Source organism: Typopeltis vanoorti, chromosome 9, assembly GCF_054136105.1.
Source record: "Typopeltis vanoorti isolate ZY-2024b chromosome 9, IOZ_Tvanoo_1.0, whole genome shotgun sequence".
Taxonomy (NCBI): Eukaryota; Metazoa; Arthropoda; class Arachnida; order Uropygi; family Thelyphonidae; genus Typopeltis; species Typopeltis vanoorti.
The window spans coordinates 90,889,218-90,912,579 of record NC_143557.1 but is presented as its reverse complement, the minus strand read 5'-3'; the positions used below and the strand labels follow the sequence as shown (position 1 = coordinate 90,912,579).

General features: G+C 37.7%; 1 protein-coding gene across 1 annotated transcript; it reads right to left on the bottom strand.

Moving 5' to 3' along the window:
- Nucleotides 1-14,990: 14,990 nt before the first annotated feature.
- On the bottom strand, nucleotides 14,991-16,287 carry Yip1d1 (Yip1 domain-containing 1). Its single transcript, XM_090397798.1, has one exon. The coding sequence runs from the start codon at nucleotides 16,186-16,188 to the stop codon at nucleotides 15,403-15,405; it is 786 nt and encodes a 261-aa protein (XP_090253924.1). The 5' UTR covers nucleotides 16,189-16,287; the 3' UTR covers nucleotides 14,991-15,402.
- Between the last annotated feature and the right edge of the window lie 7,075 nt (nucleotides 16,288-23,362).

The following is a 23,362-nucleotide window of genomic DNA, read 5'->3' as shown; positions in this document are numbered from 1 at the left end:
GAGCAAATTGCTGTAGCTCTGTTTTTAAGGGTGTTAATGACTCCATATTTTTGTGATGGGTAGTGATATGAATTAGCATGTATGTATTGGCCAGTGTGTGTGGGTTTTCGGTAGACCGTGAAGGATAGACTGCCTGAAGGAAGACGTGTGACTAGTGTGTCTAGGAACGGGAGCGAGTTTGGATTTTCGATTTCGATGGTAAATTTGCATTTGTGTTGTTTGTTCGGGTGGCTAAGGAATGTGTTTAGCGTTTGTCGCCCGTGCGGCTCGATCGCGAACACGTCGTCAACGTATCTAAGCCAGACTGTCAGTCTTAGTGTGGCGGAATCAAGAGCCCTTTGCTCAAAGGTTTCCATGTAGAAGTTAGCAATTTGGGGGGGGGGGGGGGGGATAGTGGTGAGCCCATTGCTGTACCTTCTTTTTGTAGGTAAAATTTGTTTTGCCACACGAAGTAACCGAACTGTATTACGTGGGCAAAGAGGGCCGTAATGTCGAGCGGAAATTTGTTCTGTAGTAGGAGAATTGTGTCATTGATGGGGACATTAGTGAAAAGGGCAGAAAAGTCGAAACTGACTAATAAGTCGTCTTTGTCGAGTGTTATGTTCTTAATTTTGTTTATAAAGTGTTGTGTGTTTTTTTTTTATGTAGGAGGGGGAAATGACCTACCAACTCCTTGAGTGTTGACGCTAATTTCTTCGCTAAGAGTGGTAATTGGGACTGTCTATTCCTTCCACAATTGGTCGAAGGGGAACATTTTGTTTGTGTATTTTCAGGACCCCATATATTCTGGGGGGGGGGGCACATAGTGGGGTTTGAGTTTTTTTAACTGTGTCCAGTGGCCAAGAAGTGATGGACTTAAGTAGCTTCTCTGTTTTATCGTTTATCCTGTTTGTTGGGTTATAATTTACCAGTTTATGTGTGTTGTTATCGGCTAGTAGTTGATTCATCAGAAGTACGAATGTTGACCTGTCAAGGATGACAGTGGTGTTGCCTTTATCCAATTTCATTATTATTATATCTTGGTTGGCTTTTAATGACCTAATTGCTGCTAGTTCTGTTTTTGTGAGATTGTTCTATATGGTTTTCTTAATGTTTAGGACATTCTAGTTTCTAATCGTGTTTTATCAGCTATGTTGTTAGGTAGGGACCTGATGCCTCCTTTCTATGTGGTAGATAAAATCCAATTTGTTTACCATTCTATACCACACAGAAAGAGGCATCAGGTCCCTACCTAACAATATATATATTATATGTATAGCCGATAAAATACGATCAGAAACTAGTAATTTCCTAAACATTAAAAAAACCATACAGAACAATCTCACAAAAACAGAACTAGCAGCAATTAGGTCATTAAAAGCCAACCAAGACATAATAACGAAATCGGATAAAGGCAACGCCATTGTCATCCTTGATAGGTCAACATACATACTTCAGATGAATCAACTACTAGCCGATAACAACACATATAAACTGGTAAATTATAACTCAACAAACAGGATAAAACAGAGAAACTACTCAAGTCCATCACTTCTTGGCCACTGGACACAGTTAAAAAACTCAAACCCCACTATGCGCCCCCCCCCAGAATATATGGGGTCCCGAAAATACACAAACAAAATGTTCCCCTTCGACCAATTGTGGAAGGAATAGACAGTCCCAATTACCACTCTTAGCGAAGAAATTAGCATCAACACTCAAGGAGTTGGTAGGTCATTCCCCCTCCTACATAAAAAAACACACAACACTTTATAAACAAAATTAAGAACATAACACTCGACAAAGACGACTTATTAGTCAGTTTCGATGTTTCTGCCCTTTTCAGTAATGCCCACATCAATGACAATTCATCTACTACAGAACAAATTTCCGCCTGACATTACGGCCCTCTTTGCCCACGTACTACAGTCCGGTTACTTCGTGTGGCAAAACAAATTTTACCTACAAAAGAAGATACAGCCATGGGCTCACCACTATCTCCCCACCAAATTGCTAACTTCTACATAGAAACCTTTGAGCAAAGGGCTTTTGATCTGCCACACTAAGACCAACAGTCCGGCTTAGATACGTTGACGACGTGTTCGCGATCTGGCCGCACGGGCAACAAACACTAAACACATTCCTTAGCCACCTCAACAAACAACACGAACGCATACAATTTACCATTGCAAATCAAAAATCAAAACACACTCCAGTTCCTAGACACGCTAGTCACAGGCCTTCCATCAGGCAGTCTATCCTTCACGGTCTACCGAAAACACACACACACTGGCAAATACATACATGCTGATTCATACCACCAACCATCACAAAAATATGGAGTTATTAACACCCTTAAAAACAGAGCTACAGCAATTTGCTCTATCCAGCAAACCCTGAAACAAGAACTAAAATGCAGCAGTGACACATTCATAAATAATGACTATAACAAAAATACTATTAATAAAATATCCATAAAACAACAAGGGGTGCTTAAGGGTCAAAGCTGCATAACTGAGAGGAGACCTCCACATAGCCTTTAAAGGAATGCAGAGAACCAACTAGGGCTTCTGACCTAATGTCCAATTCTCACCTTCTCGTGGTGCGATCTGTTGGGTATCTACCTAGATACTGAACGAAAGAGGTAGGGTGGAAATTTGGGATTTAGCCGACCAAATTGTATTCCTATTGGTTAAACCAAAATACAAAATGATGGTACAACATGACAAAATTTCATGCCAGTTGGGGCATTGCCTGGTTAAACAAGGCCCCCGTTGTTTTCGCCAGGGAACCAGGGCAAAAAACGAAAAGTCAGCTCCTGGAACAAATCTGAAAACACATCCCTACTCAACATCACCAGAGTTAAAGATCGGTACTATCAATATAACAAGCCTGAATGGCAAAGAAATTGAGCTAGCGGAGGAATTAGATAAGTACCAGATCGACATAATAGGGGTGACTGAAACAAAAAAGACAAAAACTGGTGGGATCTTTCTGAGCAATAAATACAAACTGTTATATTCAGGCAATGACAATCAAGGAAAAGAAGGAGCAGCCATAGTATTCAACACAAAATACGAAGCTCATCTTCTTGAATGGCAGGCAGTGTCAAGTAGAGTGATTTGGGCAAATATCAGAATGGGGAACTGGACAATGAGACTTATTTGTACCTATGGTCCCACAGAAGGTTCTACTAAGGTAGAAGTGGAGGAATTTTTTGAGGCTCTAGAGAAAGCTACTGACACAATGAAAAAGGAAAGTTGGTCCTTGTTGGGGATCTAAATAGCAGAGTAGGAAGTGATTGTCAGACATAGAAAAATGTTTTAGGAAAATTTGGAGAAAAGAGCAAAGCTAATAATAATGGCAAATACCTGTTGGATTTCTGCTCAGGACATAGACTGGTTATTACTAACACCATGTTTCAACATAAAAATGTGCACAAATTCACATGGAGAGAAGAGGCAAGGAATAAGAAAAGTCTCATTGACTATGTTATTGTTGATAGTGATGTTTTCTCTCTGGTGCAGGACGCCAGAGTGTACAGAGGATTTGAAATTGGAAGTGTTCACTATTTAGTCTTGAGCAGGATAAAACTGAATTTCATGTTGAAAAGAATAACATGTAAGAAAGTTTTAAAGCGAATAAAAGTTGAGCAGCTCTCAGATGTGAACTGTAGACTAAAATACACAAAGATTATTGAAGGAAAAATGAAAGAGTTTGAGAACAGGAACCAAGCCTTGAAGAAAACCCCGATTGATTCAGCTAGAGAGGCATGTGGTGAAGTTGTCAGCAAGGATAGAAAAATTAGAACTCGATGGTGGACACAGGAAGTTAAAGAGGCAGTGAAGGAAAAGAAGAAAGCCTATCAAAAGTTCCTGGCAAATAAGTCAGCTTGTGCTCTTGGAGAATACAGAGACAAATGCAAGAATGTTAAACACTGTGTAAAACTAGTTAAACAAAAGTCATGGGAGGACTTTGGCAAGAATATAGAAAATAAATATCAAGAAGGTGGCAAAATATTCTGGAGATTGTTGAAGCTTAGGAATGGAGGAAAGAGTGCTGTAAAAGGATTTAGAGATGATAAAGGTGACATGAAAATGGGAGAAAAAGATATCCTTGAAGTATGGAGTAATTACTTTGAAAAACTGCTAAACGAAACAAGCAGTGATGACAGCACAGTGGAAAAAACACTGACCAGGCATGCAGTCAGGAATACATATCCATACTTGAAGTAGAAAAAGCCATCAAAGGCTTGAAATGTGGAAAGCCAGCAGGAATAGATGATATTCGACCAGAAATGCTGAAGTATGGTGGTATAAAAGTCTTACAGTGGCTGCACTGCATAGTTCAGAATGCCTGGACAGAGGGACGAATTCCCAATGATTGGAGTAGAGCTCTCAAAGTATCTATATAAAAGGGAAATAAAACTGAATGTGAGAATTACAGAGGTATATCCCTATTGAGTGTTCCTGGTAAGATATATGCAAGTATACTTGAGAAACGGTTCAGAAGAATTGTACAAGAAAAGCTTGGTGAAAAACAAGCTGGATTCAGGTCAAACAGAGGCTGTCAGGATCAGATCTTTACTTTACGACAAATAGTGGAAAAATCATGGGAATATAACAAAGATCCGTATTTAAGTTTTGTCGATTTGGAAAAGGCATATGACAAGGTGCCAAGAGAGAAGCTATTCAATAAGCTACAGTTATATGGTGTCAATGGGGCATTATATCAAGCAATACTTTGTCTTTATTTGAGTTGTAAGTCAGCAGTTAGAATTGAAGTACAGGAAGATGGTTTAATGTTAAATCTGGTGTGAGACAAGGATGTACATTATCCCCTCTGTTATTCATTATCTATATGGATCACATTATGAAGGAAAGTGGTATTAAACATGATATCAAAATTGGAGATGTTGATGTCAGCTCTTTGCTTTATGCAGACGATGTTATACTTCTAAATAAATCCGCTACAAGTCTGCAAGATTCTCTGACTAAATTGAATAACTGTTGTAATAGATATGGTATAAAGGTCAGCAATAAAAAGACAAACACAATGAAAATAAGCAGAATCGTTGAAAATGTCAACTGTGTCGTGAATGGAGAACCTGTGGAACAAGTAAAACATTTCAGCTACTTAGGCATGATTTTTGGTGAAGATGATATATTAAATATGGAAATAGACAACAGAATCAACAAAGCAGGTATGGTAGGAAGTCAATTGAATAAATTCATATGGAATATGAGAGAAATTATTCGGAACACTAAATTAGCTGTATACAAGACAGTGTTCAAACCAGTTTTAACTTATGGATCTGACAGCTGGGTCAGAAGTAAAACACTTGACCAAAGACTAGAGACTGCAGATATGAGAATCCTGAGAAAGATTAGAGGCGTGAACAGATGGCATCAATGCAATATCATATTAAAAATGAGAATATTAGGAAAGAACTTGACATTGTCAGCATCCAGGAATGTGTTAGCAGAGCTAATCTCAGGTGGTATGGTCACTTAAACAGAATGGCCGAGGAAAGATAAGTAAAACAAGTGTTCTCTGCCAAGTTGGCAGGAAAACGACCCAGAGGAAGACCAAGATATAGGTGGATTGATACGGTACAAAGTGCTTTAGATGATAGAAATATAAGATCTGGTAATGTTGGAGTCTTGAAAAGTAACAGACTGATTTGGAGGAAAATTGTAGATAGGAAGTTAGTAATGATGTAAATTTTTCATGTAGTACTATCATATCCTGTACATCCCTTGAGAGTACATGGCAGGAATTTGATGATGATAAAACAACAACAAAAATGAATGTAGATTACAATAAAACATAGCCATCCCATACATTAAAGGGTTATCAGAAAAAATCAACACAATCCTACAACATTACAACCTCAATGCTACCTTTAAACCACCCACTAAACTTAAAACCATATTCAGCTCCTCTAAAGATCCTCTCCTCCCATTGCCACATCCTGGAGTCTATTGCATCTGCTGCACCTGTAACATACCATACATTGGTGAAACAGGATGGACAATCCCTATACGCAAGAAAGAACACATTAAATATAACCATTATGGTGAAGTAGGCTTCTCAGATCACGCGCTCAACACCTTACATCAAATCAACTGGAAAAGCAGCCACTCTTTACTTCACAAAAACCTGGTATGAAAGGAAATTTAAGGAAGCCTGCAAAATCCTGATAAACCACCCAAATATCGACAACAAAGATGGCATGAAAATTCCAAGGATCTGGATGGCACACATTCAGCCGACCTAATATATAAAATGCAGCATAAGTCAGGACTCTAGCCAATCTTCAGCTAGCATTAGAAACCATTCCATACCAACTGGCTGGAATGTACATGTATAATCATGATGTTAATAGATAGATACATAGACTTGTTGTTGCGCCTTGTGTGTGTTTACAACCAACAGATAACACTAATAATAGGACTCTAGTGTTGATGTATAAATTTTTTTTTTTTTTTTTTTTTTTTCACCAGAAGTCAGGCCAACAATTGTTGTAGCGGTTGGTCAGTAACTTTAACAAACCAGTTTAATTGTAGTGTAGCTTGTTTTCTGTGTATAGTTACATGCTCCAGAAGATGACCTTGATATAAAGGTCGAAAAGTCGAATGTAGATTTTAGTTATATTAAACTAAAGTTTTTATTCAAACACGCTAGTTGTCTCCATAATTTTCAAAAATGCATTCAGATCACCGTGTAAGCTTAAGAGAAAGGCTCATTAAGTATCTCCACTACACATTCTACAACAGCTGTCTTTATACAATTTTCTCCTATCAATGTCCTTCCATAATCAGTCTTTCTTTTGCTGGCCACATATCGAAAGAACTCCTTAGGATTCTTTTAAGCTTCATTAGCTAACTGCTGTTCATACCTCTCTTTAGCTACCCTCACCAACCAAGTCACCCTCCTTGCCTGGTCTTTGTAGACCTCATTGAATTAGTTATTTCCACTTCTCTTATGCTGCCTCCACAATGCTCTCTTTCTCTGTATCGCATGCTTAATCTCTTTATTCATCCATCTCACACCTACCTTATTTAACCTTCTCACCCTTGGAATACACTTAGACATTGCATCTACTAGATAGTTTTCGAAAATCCCCCCCCCAAGCTTCATTGATCTCTTTTCCTGCTAACTTCTCATTCCATGCTACACCAGTAAGTTGTCTCCTGAGCTCTTCATAATCATCCCCCCCCCCCTTGTAGTTCCACATATACCCTTTTCTTACAGAGGTCCTCACACTGCTGGCAACCACCCAGGTAATCACCTCATGGTCACTCTCACCAATTGGCGGATGATTTGACACCTCGTTTATAATTACATCCTCTGATGAGATGACCAAATACAAGACCCTCAATCCTCGCATGCCCTCTGTTACATACTGTCTGAGGTACGAGTCTCAAAAACTCAAACTCATTTTCTTTACTTCCAGTTGCTATCTCATCATTCCAGTCTATATTGCCATAATTAAAATTGCTCATAATGATCACCCTTTTCTTATTTGCTTGACTAATTTGATTATACATTTCATTATCGCCACCATACACATTACCTTGTCTATAACAACATCCAACCAAGTATTTGATTCCATTCACCTCGTATCTCACATTATACTGTCTCAAAACCACTGGCACTATTTCCCTCTTGCATCTCTACTTTGTATGGACATAACTCTTTCTCTATCATCAATAACACTCCCCCTCCCTTTTTACCCCTTCTATCCTCACGAAACACATCATACCCTTCCATCTCTATTCCTGTCAGGATGTCGTCCTCTTCCAACCATGTCTCACTTATTCCGACAATCTTTGGATGAACAGACGCAATTAATGCAACCATTTCATCTGCCTTGTTTGTTATACTTCTAGCATTTGTATACAAACACATTTCTGGCTGTAGATCCAGCTCATTTCTGGATCTGCAGCCAGTTCCACTGATACCACTCACTCGATGTGATCTCTCCATGCTCGACTGGGGCCATTTCCTTTTCTGCTTAATCATTTTAAAACCCTTTTCAATTCCAACTATTTGCTCTTGATCCCAGGTCATCCCATTTCTTTCCTGTCTACACATGCTCTCACCTTCTCTCGGAGCATCCACCTTTCTCACTGTGTACCCCTGTCCACCCTGAGCCTCCCCTTTTCCCTGCTCCTCTTGCACACCCATTCTCTCATTTTCTATACTCATACCACCCACTTCTTCATTCATAACCACCTCTTCAACCTCTCCTGCTCTTCCACATCACTTCCCACATGATCTGATTTATTATCTCTCACTCTACTCACTTCTCTACCTTCCAGCAGCAGTCTCTCCAAGCGACTCACACCATAACCACTCAAATGCAGTCCATCGCTCCCAAAGAGTTCACTTCTTCCTTCAAACTCATTCCACACATTAACAAACTATGCTCCCATCTCCTCACACATTTCAGCCAGCATATCATTCATAATCCTTGCTCTCCGTCTCATCTCACCATAGCCATACCTAGACAATACGCTGACTACCCTTCTTGTCACACTATTCTGCTTTATCCTTCTAAGCAGCCTCCTGACATCCATTCTGACTTGCTCCTTGTCCTCTATCAAACCATTCGTGCCGATTAAAACCATCAACTCCTTTGCTTGCTCCCTCCTCATATCCAACCTCAATCACTCTACGCCTGGAAAACATACCTTGTGCATCCTATTATCCAGCACACCTTTAATGATGGAGTCACCATATAATGTCACTCGCTCATCTTTCGTTAACTCTTTCGTGCCATCATGATTAGTGTTAATAGTTTTTACCAGAATTTTCTTAATTTCATTCCGCATCCATTTCGTCTCTTTCCTCATCCAATCCAATTCAACTTCCGAATCTCACGTCGCATTCTCTCTATCATTCATTCTTTCTAATTTTCTAAATCTCAACACCCTCTTCTCACTTTCACTCTCATTCATCCTTCTGTGCTTCCGTACTTACTTTCAGTCCAACATGCGTCTGACTTTCGCTATCATTCATTCTTTCGATTTTTTTCACTTTTGATTCCTGCATCATCGCGGCATTTACAGTTTCATTCGTTCTCTCAATTTCGTTTTCTTCTGCCACTCTCACCTCACTTTTGTCCTTATTAACATCCGTTACGGTTTTTAAATCACTCATTTTCTTTTTTACTGATTTTTTTTAACATTCTTTCGCCTCTTTCACACCATCCTTCTCTTTCGAATGTGCACTCATTTAGTAGCGAGAATGACAACATTCTCGCCACTAACACTTTCTGTTATCAATTTCTCGTTCAGGTCACACTCATACACACCCTCCTTCCATCCGCCCTAAACATCCACAAATCATTTATGTAATCGAAAGAATACATATAACACACCTCGCACTTAATGAAACTACTGAATTCGAAGTTTTTCGACATGTAGCCAGTAGAAGAAATAATTTGGGAAAAAATTATAGAAGAAAATGGAGAGAAAAATCTTTAGAAGGGCATGAGGAGAATGTGTTTCAAATACCAGGTAGTCTGGTATGTCAATAATGCTGTGGGACTGAATAGGATTTTGCCACATTTCAAGAAAATGTGCTAAGGAACTGACAGTTTCACTGACCTTTTCAATGCTAATCTGGCTACAGGAAAGGTGCTCAAGGAGATGAAGGTGTGTAAGAGAGTACAACTGCATAAGGATGGGGGAGGGGGAGTAGAATGGAAGTGTCAGACTAGAGATCAGTTTGCATTTCTTCTGTAGTTAAGATTTTGGAGAAATTCGTGAGGGATCATATACAGCATTGGGCAGACAATGGCAATGTTATCTGTGAGAGTTGGCATGGATTTAAGGGGATGCTCTTTGTTTCAGTAATCTGAGGCCTTTTATAACAAAGAAACAACAGCAACTGATAAGAGAAAATATATATATATATATTGCAAATTTTTTTGGGTTTTCCAAAGGCATTTGACAGAGTACCACATGATAAGCTCATATTTAAATTACAGCATATGGATTAGATATCAGGTTAGTGAACCAGACTGGAGATTGAATACTTGATAGATACCAATCTATAATTCTTGCACACCTTCATATCAACTTTCTTATGTAGTGGTATGAAAACTGACTTCTTCCAGTCTCTAGGCCATGATCCTGTCTCCTATATCCTTGTAATCAATCTATGAAACACTCTTATCCCCTGTAGCCTTAACTCTGCACCTGGGGGCCTTATTGCTGTTAAGCTGCTCTTTCAACTTCATGCCTAAGTGGAGGAGGTTTCAAATCAAAATTTTTCTGGTGAGAAGGCTCCACATTTTCTTTATCCACTCTGCTTTCAGTTCCTCACAATATTCTTTCCATCTGTTTTTGATTTCCAACTCTTCTGTTAATAATGCCCCATTCCTGTCTTTGATGACATTCAATTTAGGCTTAAACTTGTGCTTTAAGTCACAAACTAAACAAAACATCGTTTTATAATTGTGCCTCCTCATCTGGAACTTTATTTCTTCAGATTCATTAGTATAGAACTTTTCCTTATCCTGCTTGATGGCTCTTCTGACTTCTCTAAATAATCTCTTTTATTCTTTAGTCCCTATGTCTCTTTTTTTTTTTTTCCCAACTGCCTTCTTTTGATTAGTTCCCATATCAGCTTGCATTTTATGACAATGTGTAGGGAGACTGGCAATGCCTCAAGAGAGTGGAAGGAGAGCAAAATAATTCCTTTGCATAATGGAGAATCTAAGTCAGTGGTAGCAAATTATGACAATTAGTATCTCAGGAGTGGTGATAAAAGTACTGGAAAAGTTAGTCAAAAAGAGAAATCAAGAATGGGGGATAAGAATATGATACTGTATGAGGGACAGCATGGCTTTGTGAAGGATCAGTCATGTCTTAGTAATATATGAACTTTTTATAATAGTGACAACTGAGTTGGATAAAAGGAATGACTATATGATGATACTGCTGGATTTTGCAAAAAACATTTGACAGGATACCATATGAAACTGTTATGCAAACTGCAACAAATGGGTGATAGACAGCAACTGGTGATATGGATAAAAATGTGGTTGAGGGACAGATACCAAAGAGCATTATATGGAGGAGCAGAATACGAGGCAAGTGACTAGTGGTGTGCAGCAGGGCTCTTCTACTTGGACTACTGACATTTAATTTGTACACAAATGATATAGGAAATAATTTAAAGGGAGATATTCAGTTGTTGTTTATTCAGGGGGACTGGATAACTGCTGGACAATGAATGATGCAGTTGGGTAAAATAATAGTTAATCAAGGTGATGTAGAGAGCTTGCAGGATGATTTAAATAGGCTGACATTATGAGCAAAGCATCATGGATGTCAATTTAATGTGTAAGAGTGTAAATTTATGCATTTTGGGATACAAAGATTACAAGTTGTGTATCACATTGAGGGGGGCCTGTACTTTAGAAAATTACCATAGATAGTAATAGATAGAGAGCTGAAGTTTAGAAGGCATATTGCTTAAGTAACCAGGGTAGCTCACAGGATTACTTGGTTATTGAAAAACTCACCAATGAGCAGAAATAAGGAGTTATCATTCCTCTTTATAAAGCTTTAATATGACCACATCTGGATTACTGTGCTCAGATGTGTTCACCTGGGTTTCTTGGGGATGAGGAAGTGGCAGAGTATCCAAAGGCAAGTGACCAAGATAGTGAGTGATCTATGGAATGCTCCTTATTGAGGACAGACTGAGAATTCATGGATTCAAAAGTTGGTTGACAGATGAAAAAGAGGGTACATGATAGAAACATTTAAGTTACTTAAAGGCTTTTATAGGAGTGATGCAGGGGAAATGCTTCAGCACTTGGCTAGAGGTGGCAGAACAAGAAGTCATCCCTGGAAGTTGGGTAAGAGTGGTTAGCAAGGGTGTGAGGTCTAGATTTTTTGGCTGGAGAGTGGTGAATGAATAAATGGGTTCCCTGAGTCAGTTGTGAGTGCTTTGTCTGTTAATGGTTTCAAAAAAAGGAGAGGTATGATAGATTGTGTTTACAGTTTGGTTCTCCCACAATAAACTTTAAGATTCCATGGAGGTGCCTGTGCAATAATAATAATAATAATAATGAAGTCCCACCTTTAACTTAATGATAAATGAAATAGAAGCAGAGAAAATGGAAGTGTTGAATACAAATTTAAAATTAGGAAAAACAAGAAAAAAACAATATCAACAAGAAAATATAAAACCATGACAGTTGCCAGAGAACTCATAAGATGTGAATTAGAAATCAATGGGAAAATAACTGAACAACTTATTAAGATAAGAAATTTAGGAATAGAACTATGGCATTACAAAAAATGACGTACAAGAACAAGCAACAAAGGCTAGAATATCTGGAGATGTTTCTGCAGTCTTATCTGGAAGAATAACTAGTTATTCACATGTGACGTCACTGAACTGTATGGTCACTCTCATACCTCACAGGGTTTTGGTAGCAAAGCCTTCTGCTAGAAATTGTAGGACTGCTGATGCCCTTTTCACAAAGAGTTAGTAAGGGAATCATGAACATCCATGCCCATGGCAGGATTTGAACCCACAGCCTCTTGACTGTAATTTTTGTTTCTTATTAAGAAACAAAAATAATTCTTATTTTTGTTTCTTTAGTTCTTATTGCCATGCTGGCAATAAGAATTAAAGAAACAAAAGTAAGAATCTACAAAACAATTGTTAGACCAATAAACATATACAGCAGAAAAACACATGCAGAAAACTACAAAAATAAGACAAATGAATGAAACTACTGAGATGAAAACGTTAAGAAATATTGATGGTGTAACAACATTAAACAAAAAAGAATGGAAAGATACAGAAAGAATGTAGGATATACTGCAACTGGGAAAGAAAGTAAAGCACTGGATACCGAAGAAGAGAAACAGAGGAAGACTGGAATGAAGACAGGAAGCTCTTGAAAAAAAAAAGTGACACTACAAGCAACTACTTAACAGTGAAAAACTTATTACCCGAACCAACATGCAGCATCATCTTCAGTGGTGCAAAGAGTGTGTTGTACATTGGGATGTGGAAGCTTGGAAAGCTGTGTTATGGAGTGACGAATCATGCTACACCTTCTACCAAGCAGATGGATGGGTGTGGCAGATACCTGGTGAATGTCTCTTATTATTATACTGCCACCTCCAAATTTTCAACTATGAAATTGGAAGTGGCAGTGATGATATTATCCTCTTTTTCCTGGTTTGGCCTCAGACTTCTGTTTGTAGTGCCAAAAACATTGAAATCCAAAAGGTATCTGAATATTCCAGACAATGCAATGCTTCCTACTTTTGTGGTGTTTCTATGAAACTGACCATTATCTCTTTCAGCAAGACAATACACCATGTCATAAAGCTGCTGCAACTGCATAGTTTATTGACATGAACATCAATACTTGACTGGCCTCCACAGAGCCCTGATCTCATCTCTAATGAGCATCTGCGGGATGAACTAGAGCATCAGGAATGATCAAAAGACATCTGCTTCACAATGGTCCAGGACCTCATTACATGCCTACAGGAAGAATGGTCCAAAATTCCCACTGATTGCTATCGTATGTTTGTGGAAAGTATGCCCCATAGGATTACTGCAGTCATCGCAGTGAAAGGAGGTCCTACATCTTATTAGGTTGGGCACTATGGCTGTTTGTTCCTCACAGTATGGTATCCATTGACTTCTTTTCAAGCAGTGTATATACATATATTTTGGATAAATTTAATGGCATGTATGTAAACACATACACTTTTTTCATGCTAATCCCACCTACAAAAGATTTACAATCTCTTCACAATCCACAGAACATTCATGACTATGGTTTCACAACATGATGTAAATAATACTTTGAGTAGGCAAAGGATTAGCTAATTTGAAATCAGCATTGTTTAGTTTAGAGATCAAAACAGCTTCTGAGTTCTAGAGATCACAAAATACTTCTCAGTATTTGTGATCTTGTTATTTTTTTTGTTACTTTTTTTTTTTTGTTACTATATTTTTCTTGTTACTTTTCAGTATTTTTAACAAAAATACTGAAAAGTAGTGGACTGAGGACAAAACCATGCAAAACCTGACTTTTTACTGATCTCCTTTCAGAAATACTCTTCTATAGATAATGGATTTTTTGCAAAATATAATGAGACAAATTATTCCAAATTATGCAATATTTGCACTATAATAACATTATTACCTCTTTACGCATAGTGAAAACAACACTAACTTTTTTCAAACCAACCCATGGAACATGAATGTTACTCTATATATGTATAATGCTTTCATACAGATTTCCAGAAGTGCCCAAGCAACCTAAGAAATTACTTATTTCTTTTAAGAGTAATACACTTCTAAAATAAAGCAAAACAAAAGTCATCATGAACCATGACATCTTAGTTCATAGCTAAAGAACATGTAGAATATACTACTATTCTGTACTGATGTTTCTCCAACAATATTTGCTAATATATAACATGCTCACAATAGTTCTGCTCGGTTCACAATACACATCCCACATGCTACTGGTTAAAAGTGCAACATGAGAAATCAATGTCTGTTGGTTTCACTGATAAAAATGCTTAATCTCTTTTTTAATATATCACTACAAATTTTTGGATTTTATGCTAAAGATTATTTTATTCTTATATGTGCAAACTGAAAATTCTTGCTACTTAATTTCAACAATCATCACAGAAGCTATTTTCTAAAAATGATAAGCATGGTTGTTAAAATTGTAGCAGTAAAATATTACTGATAACACATAAATGAAGTGCATGCATGAGGGTATAGACTTCATAAGAAAATATTAAAGTATTATATTTGAAATGAAAATGTTTTCAATTATATTTAAAGCATTATATTTTTTAGTACATGCCAGGAAGGGAGAGAATGAGGAGTGCACCCGGAAATTCTATAAGAGTATAATTATCAAGGGTGTTAGGACTAGATTTTTTGCTTGGAGGGTGGTGAATGAGTTGCCAGAAGTAGTGGTGAGTGCTTCATCAGTGAATGAGCTTAAGGAAAAGTATGACAGGTATTGTATAAATAATGAATCTACCACAATGAGTCTTCTGACTCCATGGAGACACCCATATAATAATAACAGTACTGTAATTTTGAAGATAAATTTCATAACATTTTATATGCAACCATTTTTTTTTTTAATATTCACAAACAGCAATACAATTTATTAACTATATATATAATAAGACCAGTTATCTGTATCTGTCATATGCATTTCCCATCTTTACATTAATTTACACTTCATTCATCTGGGTTCAAACTGGAACACTCAAATGATTAGATTATATAATATTAAACACACATTACTTCACAATCTGTCTGAAATATAAATGCTTTCCTTCTTTATGCCTCACCTAAACATTTTAGCAAAATGTTAAAAAAAAAATTTTTTAATCAGAAAATAGTTAACAGTGCAAATACGGCATACAACAAAGCACATGGATATGCTACTAGTGGCTGCTGATGATCCATTGTTAGAGCTGTTACAAATAGTTTTGAAGCAGATAAAGAGCACCACAAAACTACAAGTATAGCAACAACTGTTCCTAATGTACCTTTAAGAGACAAAAGTATGGAGACTCCTGAAAGAACCACCATAGGAAGTAAACAGTAACCTAAAACGCTTATAGTGCAGCCAATAGACACCCCAGAACCACTCATTAAATTGAGCAACGAATACATTGCTATACACCCCAAAACACCAATACCGTAAATATATCCGAAGTGCACTTTTCCACTTAATAAAAGAAAACTTCCGAATGTCAAACATAACACAAGAGGCCCGGCTAAATCGGTCTCTTGGAGTATTTCAGCATTTGGTTCCTTAAAGGGATTTAACACTGCCAAAGTTTTCTGTAATATGTGATCAAAATTAATACCCAACTCTTCTAATAACGGAGGTTCATCTTCAAAGCCATCACTAGTGCCGCCGAATGGAGAAGCAGTATCAGGTGTAAGAATACTACCGGAATACGTCGAAGATGGTGAAGCAAAGTAAGGATTTGTGCCTGCATTGTATCCACTAGTATTTTGAGATGACGTGTTATAGTCAAATGTCCCAAACTGTGGATCAGCACCAAATTCCGAAGAACCAAAGTCATAGCTATATCCGCCTGCGTTTTGATTGTTCCACGCAAAATTAGCGCCGTAATAGCCCTCGTTGTTAATATTTTGAGTCATGATTACATTAAATGAAAACCTAAAATAATCACAATGAACTTTTATGTACAAACGCCCACTGACTATAACATCATGACCACATCATCAACTTACCCACCATATTTTACTGCTATAGTTCACAGAATAAAAAGCAGATGGCAATAATGTCATCTATTCGTCATTAAAATTCCGGTATTTTATGTGAATAGCCTAAATGTGTTCCACTGATTATTATTATTATTATTATTATTATTATTATTATTGTTGTTGTGTTGTAATTTTTTTCCAAACGAAAATAGAATTAAACATGCCTTAAGAAATAAGTCGAGAGTGGCTCCAGGGAATCAAATTGGGGTATTATTCCCCACCACTCCTCAACACTGTCCCAAAAACTTAAAACTGTTTCCGTTTTTATAATTTTTTTGTATTCAATATAAAGCAACTCAGTTTCGCATATAATATATGCGAAACCATTAATTTCGCAACATATCTGCGAAATTAATGGTTTAGTAGTTACCTAACTAGTGCAGCATTTGCCAAGCAATGTCTCTCTGTAACACATAGCAATCTCATACGGAAGTCAAAGTGTTTTCTTTCCTTCCTGAAATTCGCAATGTTCATCCAGTAACACGACCAGAAGCCGCTGTAGCTTAGTATAGACGAGCTCTTTGGCTTAAAAGACCGCAGTTCGAATCCCGTCTATAACGAGATAAACTTTATTAGGTGTCTTCAACCAAATCGTGAGTGAACTGCTCTCATAAGGTGGTGGAAGGTTTTTAACAAAAACAGGCAGACCGCCTCGTGAATACATATCTGCACACATAGGATATTAACTGTGAGATGGAAGAGATTAGATCTCACTATCTTATCTTTCTACTGCACACATCATGGATTTTGGGTAGAATCTACCTCCTGGATGGAGTTGATACTTGAGTGGACAGAACATGACAACATGGTCAAACAACTGCCCTCGTGTGCTTAATTGCTTTGGACACAGTTCCAACCAACCAACCAACCAACCAACCAATTATTATTATTATTATTATTATTATTATTATTATTAATGCCTGTGTAGCTCAGTGGATGTGGCTTTGGCACACCACCGCGCTAGGCCGCACGAAGGAAGTCTTGGTTTCGAGTCTAGTCGGCGACTAGAGGAAATTTTTTTAAGCCTTTTTTCGACCGGTTCCCGAGTTAGTCGATCTCTGGCACGGGCAAGCAGGTTTTTCCTCCCGGAAACTCGGGTTTTTCGTCCTGTAAACTCAAGAAAATCGACCGTAGAACCCACATACTTTCAGACATTAAATAAATATATTGTGTTAGGGTTAGAGACCACGAGATGCCGGCACATTTGAGCCGTCTCTCTTCACTGCGTACCGCTTAATTAGTGATAGCCTTGGGCCATCTGTCTCTGATTGGGTACCAGTGGAGATTGAACTGCCCACTCAGTCTCCAAAAGTTAGATAGGGCTAAATGGCCTCGCCTACTCCCGTATATACGGGAATAAAAAGGCGTTAGCTGATTTTTTTTTTATTATTATTATTAAAGGCCTATGTAGCTCAGTGGAAGTGGCGTTTTCATCTACCCAAATAAATGATTGTTATTATTACGTGACACCTCTAGGTAGTCAAGGATTCATCTCGGAACCTAAGTTCAATTCTAGCTGCCGATCATAGGAACAATTTCTAAGCCTTTTTTTTTACAGATTCCTGAATTATTCGATCTCTGGCACGATCAAGCGAATTTTTTCACTTGGAAACTTTGAATTTAATCCAGTAAACTCAAGAAAATAGACTGTACAACCCACAGTGATTAAAACGATAACACATTGTTTAAAGTTGGGGACAACGAGATGGGAACACTTCTTTGCTGTATTTTCACTGCCCACTCAGTCTCCAAATGCTACATAGGGTTAAAACGCCTAGCCTATTCCCTATAAGGGGAATAAAAGGCATTAGCGGATTTTATTATTTTATTATATAATTATGGAGTCAGATGACGCATCATAAGAGTCCAATTATTATCACACTAACCATTATTCACATAATACTAATCATACCTCTCATTCACAACCACCTGTGACAGCCCATTCCAATCATTTACTACCCTCCAAGCAAAAAAATTTAGTCCTAACACCCTTGATAACAATACTTACACAATTTCCATAAGTTATTCATCATTCATCCTCCTGCCATGCAACTAGTGTTTCAAGCATACAGACCTTCAATCTATTCTCATAGGGAGTATTCCATAGACTTGAGACAATCTTTGTTATCCGCCTCTGGATCCTTCTGCTACTTCTTCATCCTCGTGGATTCCAGGTTATGATATCTGCCCACAGTAGTCCAAATGAGCCCTTATAAAGGAGAACAATAAGCTCCCATTCCTGTTTGTGTTCTTCGCAACCATGTAATTTGATGTTCTGTTTTGATTACTTTTGCGATATGCCACAAAACTTCAACTCCATGTCCACAATTACCCTCAGGTCGCTGATTTCGTCAGTTTTCTGCAGTTCATTTCTATCAATATAGTATATAGTTTGTGATTTCTTCTTCTGAACGTGGATCACCTTAAACTAGAAACTACAACTGAAAGACGGAAAAGAAAGGTAAAAGAGAACGTAAATGCGGTCGATACTAACGAATTAACTAGCGATAAGCTCAGTATGAGAGAGACAGTGGCGTAGGTGGAGGGGGAAGCCCTCCCCAGGCGACACTTTGAACGTCGTTTTAACTTTTATACGTCGTTTTAACTTCTTGTAGTATTTTTGGTGTGTATTGAGAAGGGAAGCAAACTCAGGGATTGTGCCGTGCGGTATAAGCTTTAGCAACGCCACTGGAGAGAGGATATGAAAGAGTTATTGTAAAAAGAGAGAGTGAAAAACTATATTACCTATATATGATAAAAATGAATTAAGAAGAAAGGCTGCGATGGCAAACGATTCTACGTGTAGCCTGTGTAGAAGGAATGGATGCGAGTTTATGGATTTGTGGAATGAATTGTAGGGACAATTAGATTTACATAAAAGGAATAGCCTACAATTGAATATGGTTGCTATCAGGAGTCTTGAAAAACTAATACTTGATATGAGACCTAACACAGAGTCAGGGAAACTAAATTATGACGAAAGAAATTGTGACAATCTGCGTGTAAGAGTGAATAATGTTAATGAGTGACATTAACATTGAAATGTTTACAAGAAGAGAAAGATTTCGATTTTGTATTCGTTCGGTTCAGACCCATCAAGAGTCTGCAAAGATGTCTGCAAAAATAAGACATCAGATAAGAACAAGATCTGCAAGTTGTCCAGCTGTGTCTCACAGATTATAGACAACTGTATACAAAAAAAAATGAAGGTAGCTTATTATGTCTGTACAAAAATGCTAGATGTATTAGAAACAAACGGTTAAAGTTTGTTGCCATGGTCAATACGTTTGTGTTCAGATTGTAGGCATTAGTGAGACCTGGCTATCAGAAGCAGATATAATAGATGGTATCGAGTGTACATAGTACAGCATTTCTAGGAAGCATAGAGAGGATAGGAGAGGAGGGGGGCATGCTGCTAATAATATTGGATGACTTGAATCCAGTTAGAGTTGACACCGATGACTAATACTAGTAACAGTTATTTATGTATTAACGTGTTTAACGCAATCTGGCGGTGGAGTCAAACAAGATCACATACATAGTGGAGTGTTGTTACAGACCTAGTGGATTGGTTGCTAGTGATGAAGAAATACATCATCAGATAAAGTTGATGAATGCCAAAAGAGTAATCATAAATGAGAACTTTAATTACTCAAACATTAATTGGGTATCATTAAAATACCATGAGAATAATAAAACTGAATTTATTGAGCTCATGCAAAACACCTTTCTCAATCAGAATGCAACAGAAGGACTTCGAGGTCAAAGAATGTTAGATTAGATTATAGTGTCAGAAATGGGGGGGATGTCAGTTAAAGACCTGACAATTCTGCCTCCAGTTAATGACAGTGACCATTTGGCTACGTTTATAACGATTCCATTCAGAAAATGATATATGCTCAACTATAAAGCAGGAAATTATAACCAACTGAGGAGTACGCTGGATTGTGTGCAATTTATTTATAAAAAAAAAATCAGCTAACGCCTATTTGTTCCCATATAGGGAGTAGGCGATGCCGTTTACCCTATCCATTTATTTTTTTATTCTTATGGCAAAAGGAATACAGAATAGCTACAGATCAATGTCCCGTCTGGAAAGTCGATCCAAGGCCTCATCTGTCTCCTTGTGGTTGTCCTGATATTCCCAAACTGTGGGCCGCAGCTCCCCTTGGGGGTTGTTAGTTTTGTTGAGGGGCCCGTGGAATAATGAAATCAAATTTAAAATGTTTCAAGACTAAGGGTGCCATGTGAAACGTGAAAGATGCTAAAAATGTAATATTTTCATTTGATTTTTGCAATATTCGTTGTGTATGTTTTATACTCAATATAAATACAATATATATTATAATAATATATGTCTATATTACGATTTTCTTTCGATGGGGGCTGTGAAATATTTTAATTTTTCCTAAGGGGCCTTTACATCCATAAGTTTGAGAAGCACTGCTGTAGACCACCCCCGTGAAATTGGTACCTTGGACAGTCGTTCACAATATGAGTAATAGTCTCAGCCACATGAGAACAATCAGAATAAGGGTGGTCTAACAGCCCCTATTTATTTAGTTGGTAGCCACATCTGCCTGGTTAGTTTTGATCCTATTGATTGATGACCAAATCTACCTAGGAAGAGCAAAACCAGGCTGCAGAGCACAGGGATCTTCTACCAGGAAGCTCTTTGTTGGGAGTTTGTTGGACAAGTATTCTCTTCACATGTCAGGTGTTGATGGCAGGGCTGCTGAAGCTGAAGTCCAAAGGTACCAAGCCGCTTGGACCACCTACAGCAACTATGATTGTGTGCAATGATGTCAGTTGTTGGATGAGAAAGATATCGACAATGCATGAGCGGTGTTTAAAAATGATGCAAAATCAGAATGTGTCCTTAGAGTTAGAAGAATAAATAGAATAGTAATAGATTTGTTTGTCTGTTTGCTTACTTGGGAAATTGAGGTAAAACCAGGTTTAAATTAGCTTGGTATCTTTAACATTTATTATACCCAAGGTAAAATACTTTCTACATTTATATCTCCTCCTGAGAGTTTTATTTAATAAGGTTAAAACACCTTATGGTAACTTGTTCTGGTAAAATACTTATAAGCTCTTTATTACTAAAATCTTGGTATTTCTAGCCTGGCTCCCACTGATTAGACCTCAATAAAGGTCGAAACCGGTCTGGGTAGTGGCCCCTTGCCTTTAATACAAAGCATCATACAAAGCATCAAATACAAAGCATCAAAGAATAAAATATTCTCCTCCAGGAGATGTGCTTTGCATTAGGGGTAAATATTAAGATTAGTGATCAGAGCTTATTCTACTTTTACCATGAGTTGCCTTGGTCTTGCACTACGTGCAGGGTCAGCTAGACTTGCATCACTTGCAGGCGCAAACTTGACTTGTTTGTCTATTTGCTTTCTTGGGAAATGGAGTTAAACCAGGTTTAAAATAGCTTGATAGTTTTTAACATTTATTATACCCAAGGTAAAATACTTTCTACACACACACACTCATATATAGCGTTTGCATACCACGGCGATTGGCCGCAAGAAGGACGACTTGGTTTCGAGTCTAGTCCGCAACTAGAGGAAATTTTTCTAGGCCTTTTTTTCGACCGGTTCTTGAGTTAGTCGATCTTTGGCACGGGCAAGCAAGGTTTTTTTTGTCCCGGAAACTCGGGTTTTTTGTCCTGTAAATTCAAGGAAATCGACCGTAGAACCCACATTATTTCAGACATTAAATATATTGTGTTAAGGTTAGGTACCACGAGATGGCGGCATATTTGAGCCGTCTCTCTTCACTGTGTACCGCTTAATTAGTAATAGCCTTGGGCCATCTATCTCTGATTGGTACAAGTGGAGATTGAACTGCCCACTCAATCTCAAAAAAAAAAAGTTAGATAGAGCTAAATGGCCTCCCCTACTCCCCGTATACGGAATAAAAAGGCGTTAGCTGATTTATATATATATATATATATATATTCTTCCTCTGAAGAGTCACAAGTGTTGTACATAAATCTGTCTCAGAATGAAAAGAAACTGGCCCTGCAAGCTAAAGACAATCCAAAAGAATTCTATCGCTATACAAATAAAAGAAAGACTGAATATGAAAGAATAACTCTACTAAATGCTGATGGTACAAGGTGAAAGATACAGAAGAGGTTGCTTAACTAATCATCGCCCATTTTGCTGAAAAGCTATCAACCTGGTGTAAGTAACATTGCGCTTACTGCTACCTTTCCACCGAATGAATAAACTCGTGTATGACGAGGAGGAATTAAAGCTCTTGCACACTCTCAATAAGAATTCAGCAAGAAGGACTGATGGGATATCAGTAAGGATGCTAAAAGAATATTCAGCTAAACTAAACTTCCTTTGACTAAGGTATATAATTTGAGTCTGAGAACAGGGAAGATTCCGCAGGATAGAAAGAATGTACTTCTCATTGCGCAAAGATGGTGCAAAGGCTGATGTATCCAACTGTCGATCAATCAGTATCTCTGGAGTAGTGGTGAACAATTTGGGAAAAAAAGTTGGTTAGTATTTGCATATATAAATCGATTGACAGAGAATCTCTACTTTACAATGAATAGAATGGATTTACTAAGGAAAGATCATATTTGTACAACTTGCTCACATACTGTAATAATGTTACAATTGAGGACGAATTAGAACAAGGGGAACGGGTACACGTGACTCTTGTAATTTGCTAAGGCTTTTGGTAGAATACAGCATGGATAACTGTTGCACAAATTAGAGAATGTGGGATTGGATTATAAAATATTGGCATAGGTAAGAGGATTGCTGCCTCACAGATATCAGAATGTGGTATACGGGGGATGTGAGTCTGCAAATTCTCGGTGTACATGAGTGAGTTGAAAAAGATTTGACAGGTGACACATGGCTACTTACTGATGTTTCAAATAGATAGAGTAATCAAGAATATAGCTGACATGTAGTACTTGCAGAATGGTTTGAATAGGCTGGAATTGTGGACATGGGAAAATTACTATTAGTTCAATGTTAGTAAATGCAAACTGATTGGTCTATAATTTGCT